The sequence below is a fragment of the Trichophyton rubrum genome (assembly GCF_000151425.1).
Source record: "Trichophyton rubrum CBS 118892 genomic scaffold supercont2.5, whole genome shotgun sequence".
Taxonomy (NCBI): domain Eukaryota; kingdom Fungi; phylum Ascomycota; class Eurotiomycetes; order Onygenales; family Arthrodermataceae; genus Trichophyton; species Trichophyton rubrum.
In genome coordinates, this window is record NW_003456424.1 from 630,442 (window position 1) to 637,893 (window position 7,452).

Here is a 7,452-nt window from a genome sequence, read left to right on the forward strand (position 1 = left end):
GGGCCAGTTAAAATTTGGGGCGCCGGAAACGCCCACTGAGGAATTTGGGGGGGGGGAGATGTGGATACGAACGAAAAAATAACATTTGCCGCCGCAATTCTCTTACTTATTTCTACAAGTATGAGCCCCCACATGAAAGAGAACGATGAGAAAAAAAAGGGGGGGGGGGGGGGCTTTGTGGCAATGTGCGTGCGGAGTTATGCAGCTGTATCTTAACCTTTATACAGGTAACTTCTGGAGATTGATTCAATTCGACCAGCTGAAATGGCGATGCATGGTCCTTTTTCGGTGCGTACCAACAGGGCAGCTGGGTAGAGACATGGCCGTGCCGATGTATATGCTGACTTATGAACATCGACACCGCATCTAATCAGGGCACTGTAGCACTGCACCCTCCACATCCGCCATATCAATACGTGGCATAGCTTCTGTCCAGAAAAGGGGTGGCAGTGGACGATAGACATGATGCTGTTAAGCGGCGTAGCAAAAGTCTAAAACAATGGTATGAAGAATCAATGGTCAATCAACCCCATGCGAAAAAAAAAAAAAAAAGAAAGAAAGAAAAAGAAAGAAAGAGAAACTGATGCATCGAGACGCGGAGAGAGGGAGACAGAGCAGCCAAGCGGCACCGCATGTTTCACGCTCCCATACCCTGCGAAGAATGCCATGGGGCTGAGATTAGCTTGCATGGGTGACGCCGGGGATTGGGCCGCAATAATGGCAAGCGCTTGGATTCATGTAGAAGTGTGTGCGTATAGATGCCTGTAGACAATGCTTCTCAAGGCAAGGCTGGCGCGTGGAGCGTGGCTGTAGTTATGCATTATAAATGTATTTTTTAAAGAGATAAAACGAGGCTTATTTCCAGCCGGCCGCTTTCTTTCCTTCTTTCGCATGATATTTCAGTTGAACTGTGTCGGGTCTTGAGTTCATTAAACGCGGTGCAACATGTAAACTGTTAGTAAATGCATGTGGAAAAGCGCCACGGACTGGTTTCTTCCTGTTATCCTGATGTAGACTGGTATAGATGGTCAAGTTATCTCGGAGCTACCGGCAATCTGCTGATAACAGTCTGTTTCCCCATGTCATAAGTGGTACGCCGCAACTTCAATACCGCAATATGCACTTCCCAGGTCTGTCCGGCTCTGCCTATCAGATGGAGCTCTTCAAGCCAACTAGAAGGGAGCCTTGAAGGGGCGAAAGGAAGAATGCGGGGCCTAGAGGTGCAACAACGCTTTCCTCAGCCATTTGGGCAGGCTTCTAGTTGGAGGACACCGACCCACAGGCCTCACGAAACAGCCAGAAGACAGGATGCTGAAGGGAAATGTAGGGTAGTCTTGCAGTGGGCATAAGCCCCATGGGGGGGGCCTTTCTCCTGAGCACCAAGGAAATCTCGCGGAAAGGCAAGAAGAGCCTCCTCCCCTGGAAAGGTGGTAGTATTTTATGCGCCTGAGGTAGTAATCTGCATTGGCTGGCAGGGATAAAGGGTAGGGATACATAGTTAACCAATCCAAATCTAAATGACATCCGCTTCCACACCGAAGTACCGTATCCGATACCTGATACCCTGGACAAAAGCGTTGCATCTGGAGCAGTTCAAATCGAGGGAGAAGCTCCAGGCTTGACATTCCCTTGGCCAACATGATGGCTATCCAAGTATAAATCTAACGGGACATTCAGTAAGTACCCTCGATTATAAAGGGGAAGAGGGGGCAAGGGAGAATGACAGAGAGTACTGGGTAAAATATGAAATCCAACCACAGGAGAGCAGTCGACAGACACGAGCATCGAGCTGTTTAAACCCTGAAATAGAGTTCAAAAGAGTCACCGAGGCATGCAAGAACATAGCGATGGTGTTTAAAAACTGTTGACCGTGGTACGTTGAATGCAGCGCGCATAGCAGGGGATCAGCCCACAGGTGACAAGGTGAAGCTAGAGAAAGACACAAGCCAGAAGGTCATAACGAGGGATCAAAACACGCGGAACAATTCCCTGAGATCAGCGATTGCAGTCATTTGCAGTGCAGTGCAGTTTTGGGGCCTTCATTGGTTCAGCGCAGGGGTTGAATAACAGGGGACATCCGCAGGCATGTGAGAAAACGCATAGATTTCCATGACTTGTAGCAGACTGATATAACCTAAGCGGTTATGTGGACCTATTGCAGGAAACTCTCTAGCATTCAAGCTGGCTGGAACGGCCCTAGAGTTACTCTACCTAGTACTAACTCTTGGGGGCGAATAATCTTCACAGCTTGCAGGCAACTGTGTCGACCCGCATACGTAGGTTGATCAGCTGGCACACCCTTTTCAATCGATGTCATAGGCTCATGCACGGAAAGTTTAGGATAGAAAAGAAGAGCAGAGCCTTCCGTGTCCTGAACTTTGGCAGTTGTATTTCCAAGAAATACCTGCCGTGAAGCCTGTACGAATGGCCTAACATGCTATACGGGGCTTGTTTTTGTGATGCAGCTTGGCTTTTGAGGCTGTTAAAAATCAGTAATCATGTATTAGCCAACGTCATTCTAGAACGGAATGGGCGGTTTCTGGTGTGACTTTGTATGCAGCCACTCAGTCTGTGCATTGGATAACAGGCGCGGCAGGAAGGCAAGCGGGCTTGAGCCTTCATCCCAAGCCGCTGATCCAGACTTTGATCACCAACTGGCCCGGTAATTTCTAGTGCTATATTTTCTCGTTTGCAGAAAACACAAGAGGGCAAGGTGAAGAATCGGAGGGATCCCATTGCATGGAGGAGGTTAATAATAGTCAAGCCGTTACGTGGCCTTCACGGCCAGGCCGTCTGCAGGGATTCAGAGAGGAGAGGAAACCTGGTCAGAAAGGGGAGAGAAGAGGCGTTCGAATTAAAAGAATAAGCAGCGGCAAAGAAAGACAGAGAGAACGCGAATTAAGTATGGTTGACTGATTGCACGGCCTTCCACAACTCCTCGCTAAAGGCATGGTAGACCTGTTATAGCCTTGAGCAGTTGTTGCCTAGATGAACCTGGCTAACCCTCTGCCTTTTGCTCTTTGCTTCATTTATATTCTCTTTTTCCCTTTCGGTTCGGCCGATGGCGCCGACTTCCAGGGTCTTCCGTTCTACTCTTCCGCACGCCCTTCGCGAACAGAGTCGACATCGATTTATCTCAAACATATTTGCATCAAGGATAGTCTGGTTTCCCAGGCAAGTGTAAATGCTCAGTTGGGTAATTATGTAAGCCTAGTTAAGTCATCCTTGACGTATGTAGGAAATAACGATACGCTTTATCAACCGCTCGATAAGACATAATTCTTGCGGCGTAGCAGCATGTCCAGGTATAAAAGTACTTCCAAGGAGGAAAGAACAAGGTTGTTGATTTGTTTGAGCGTCTAGGTGACGTTGTCTGCGTTGGCTTTTTCTGACTGGCCCATCTGCAAATTCATGCTTAATGAATGATAGGACAGAACGTTTCCCGAGGTTCTGCAACGGAGAGCAATCTGGTAGTCAGCACAGACAGTGGAGGGTACGAAGAAGGAAATATATCGAGGAGTTCCGTCAAAACCTAATTAGCGCTCAACTTTGAATTTCTGGTCGTGGATAAATAAGAACGGGCCTGATAAGGTATCCGCCGATGGACCCACAGTTGGACGAGCGATGTGGAGGCGTATATCCACAATCACTCCGCCCTGTGGTCAATTCACGTCTTTCTGAAGAGACATGAAAAGGCAAAAAAAGAAAAAGAAAGAAAGAAAGAAAGCAAAAGGAAAACGAAGGAAGAAATCACTCTGATACAAATCCCGTACGTAAATGAGGCAGAACTCCTCGGAAGGACCGTAGATTTCTCCAGTTTTCCATATCTTGGCTCAATTGGTAGCTGCATAAATGGATGCAACGTCCATGCCTGCCTCGAACCCTGGGTTAATAGAGGTATCCAAAACGCGAAAAGAAAGTCCAGTAGCGGCGGCGATGATAGGCGAACAGCCGCCGAGATTAATGATTGATGCCCAAAAGGCACTGCATCAGACCAATCAGTCCGCTCCAAGTGCTTTAGAATCGATGTCACATGACCTTCATGCACTGCGAGATATGATGTTTGTTGTTTTTTGCGAAGACGCTGCTGGCTGGCTTGGACAAGGGAGATGCTTCATGGCCATGGCCAATGGTAGATCAAGCTTAAATGTTTGCTTTCCCTCCTTCAGCGGGATTGGGGATCCAGGACCGGGATGCTCGACGCTGCGAAGTCACAGCTGGGCAACGAACCCGCTGGTGTGACAAGGCAACACAGTCCCCTGTCCATGATGGCTAGTCTTTATATTTTTATGTCAGACTTATGACAACGATCGGGAACCTCACATCGGTAAATCGTGGCTCGCTGGACGCCGAGTTAATAAACTTACGTGCAATTCATGATGCTGGGCTGACCCAGCAGGATGGACGTTGAGGTTGAAGTTGACCTTTGACGTTGTTTTTTCCTTTTCTTTGCTTTTCCCCCCTTTGAGGCTAGGATGAATGCGGATAATAGAGTGAGACGCCTCGTAACGGTATTACGGCCGTATCGTACCACCGCCGTGCCTGTACTGTACCTGTATGATGCATATTAGTAATCAGTACCATATCTGCCCAAGCGAGGACTGAGGCTCTTTTTCTTCTCCCCGAGGCAGCTTCGTCGTTAACTGACAGCACTCCATCCCTCCTTGGACAGACACACGCACACCAGCAACAGGCTGACGATGACCCGGAAACTCGCCGGCGGGCGGTATGGAACACCGATCCTGGGGAAGGAGAAATATTCGCAAAGACTGGAACCAAGGACGAGGGTTGTCTGCACATTCCTTGCCAGCAACTCGTACGATGCACCTGGTACCCAAACAGCCATCGGCGGACAGGAGGAATTTCTTCACGGAATATTTTCACAAGTACATCATCGTACGAGGCCACCTCTATACGAGAGACAGGAAAAAGAAAGCAAGGAAAGCAAGAAAAAGAAAATGAAGTGGGAGGATGCGCCATTTCTTCAGGGCTAATCGCGCGGTTGACCCTGCGTATTTTCCACGATACACATCCGTACATAAAGAGTACCAACACCGCGAGCGCCAGGGATGAGGCCTCTCATGCACACGCACCCTCTACTCCAGTTAAGCGTCTTGCAGTAGTCTCCTTTCTCTTGCATATTTGCATCCTCTCTGACTGGCTAGCAGGTCCCAGGGCAACGGTTCAGGCTGGTCAAGCTCCATCAGGGGCCATACGTCCAATCAGGGACCTTTTTCTGACTTCATTCAATGTTGGTTTTTTCGCCTGCCTCCTCTCCCCGAGATTTCTCGCCTACTCCTTCACCTGCTTCTCCTCTCTTTTCTTTCCTTTTTCTTTCTCCTCGCTCGCTTCTTCATTTCGTCAGGGCGGATAAGATTCTTCATCTCCTGCGTCGATACGAGAGAGAAGTTTCTTCAGTTCGCAGATTATCTCGGAATCCACTTCTTCATCACATCTTCGGAAGATGCAGAACCATACGGAGTAGTCGTGTATATATACTACCCATTTAGGTATATGTATGCCGAAGACAACATTCTCCATTTGGCATTTTTTTTCCGTTTTGACGGAGAAGGTTCATCGCATCGAGACATCATTAACAGCAGTGCTAAGGACCAGCTTGCTTGTTTCGCCCTTTGCAATCCAATTCCCCGTTCGGGGTTCGGGGTTAGGGTGGTCCCCAGTACCCACCTCTCCATTTGAACGACCGCTGCTCCCCCTGCTCGCGATTTTCTTGCCTTTCTTCCCCCCACCCAGCTAACATTGCAACAATAATACTTATGTCAGAAAGAAAAGACTGGCTTATCTTTAAGTACTTTCTGTAAGTATACTTCGGGCCTTATATTCCCTCTCCCGGCCCCTCTCTTTCCTCCCCCCTGGCCCTGTGTTGGACAGACGGGTGGTGTGGGCTTTTTCAGAAGCTCGGTTCATCAGATCGTTTACTCCATAGGAGACCCTCTTTCGTAAGTTTCTCTTCTCTGTTACCCTCTCCACATCCTCAACTAGTTACTTCGCACATTTCTCAGCAATTTTTTACTGGTTTGGATCATCCAAAGGGAGCGTCCGTATTTGACTAAATCCTCTTTTGCTTCTGCATTTATCCGGTTGCTGAATATAGCAGATTGTTAGTTAGTTTCTTTGTTGAGGAAAGTCAAAGCAATAATAATAATAATCCCCCTAATATAATAATAGATTATTCGGTTAATCAAAAACACGTCACTACAAGATAACATATGATACTACCATACATGTCCTACCTGTCGACGCCTCTTTCTCAGGCTTTGCCTCAGGTACCAAATATTCGTTAAAAGTCGCTGCATACATACGGAGTACTAGTTTTCCTAATAAACTGCCACTTTTTTCTTTTTCTGCTTTTACTTTTCATCGGATAGAATCTCTTGGGTTCTTCAGGGGGACAGCTCTGTCTTCTCACCACCCCCTTTTTCCCTAACATCCGACCTTTCCGACCTTTTTGTTTCCTTTTTTTCCGCTTTCTTTATACTTCGCAAGACCTCGGGAGGAAGCTCGATTTAACGAGGTTATGTAGCTTGTGGCTGTATGGATATTACTATGATGTAAACCAGATATCAACATCAACCCAACCCAGCCCTCTACTTAGGCTTCCCCTCTCAAAGACAGCGAATACAACCCTAACACCGGTGCTCTGGTTTGAGTATATGTATCGGCGAGACATTTTCACGGTTACTTTCTCCCATTATTCCCATCCCCATTCTACCGTCTCCTGCGTGGCCTGACGGCCCTCCTCGGCACTTCAAGGAGAAGCAGGGTCAAGACATATGAAGGGTCATACGCCGTTGATCGGGTCTCTTCGGGCTTGTTTTGCTGACTGACTGACCTTTGCCCTCTTCTCTTCCGTTCGAAAGAAGTCCACCTCCTTGTCTCCCGATGTCTCGCGTTTGGACATTGATAGTTAATTTATATCCCCATCGACCAAAAAACATACGATCGACGTGCTATTATTCAAGGTTAGCTTCCAGCTGCTTCAGCACATGCACCCGCACTTCTGGAGAACAGGCATGAGATGTCAGATGCCAGATGTCATACCATATTCTCCCCCCTCGCTCGGATCCCTCTCTCCAAGGAATCCTATATTGCTTCATAATCATACGCCCCTCCCTTCTTCCCAAAAGGACATATCTTGCATGAAGTTTTTTTTTTTTTTCATTTCTGCCCATGAAGTCTCGTACTTTTTTTTCGTAATTATCTGGAGAATTTGGCCTTCGTCATGTACACAGTGTGTCTGAAGGACACCGCTGGTCTTCTATTTGCTGAAACCTCCCATGTTCCGTGCATACCAGCCCCACAGATCAAGATCTGGATACTTACGTCCACAGATTTCATGAGAGCTGATGATGTCGAAGAAGAAGGAGGGGGAAATATGAAAGAGCAAAAGAAAGGAATGGGGTAAAAAAAGAACTTCTTCAAGTAAACCCC

The 7,452-nt window shown here is 47.6% G+C and overlaps 2 protein-coding genes across 2 annotated transcripts; one reads left to right on the forward strand and one right to left on the reverse strand.

The window, feature by feature from the left end:
- Window positions 1-3,936: 3,936 nt before the first annotated feature.
- TERG_12218 (uncharacterized protein) lies at window positions 3,937-4,242 on the forward strand (the record flags this gene model as incomplete). The annotated part of the gene is made up of 1 exon (XM_047751210.1): window positions 3,937-4,242. One exon carries the CDS (start codon window positions 3,937-3,939, stop codon window positions 4,240-4,242), a length of 306 nt encoding a protein of 101 aa, XP_047606457.1.
- Window positions 4,243-4,470: 228 nt separating this feature from the next.
- On the reverse strand, window positions 4,471-5,040 carry TERG_04956 (uncharacterized protein; the record flags this gene model as incomplete). The annotated part of the gene is made up of 1 exon (XM_047748350.1): window positions 4,471-5,040. The coding sequence occupies one exon, from the start codon at window positions 5,038-5,040 to the stop codon at window positions 4,471-4,473; it is 570 nt and encodes a 189-aa protein (XP_047604330.1).
- Window positions 5,041-7,452: the final 2,412 nt, after the last annotated feature.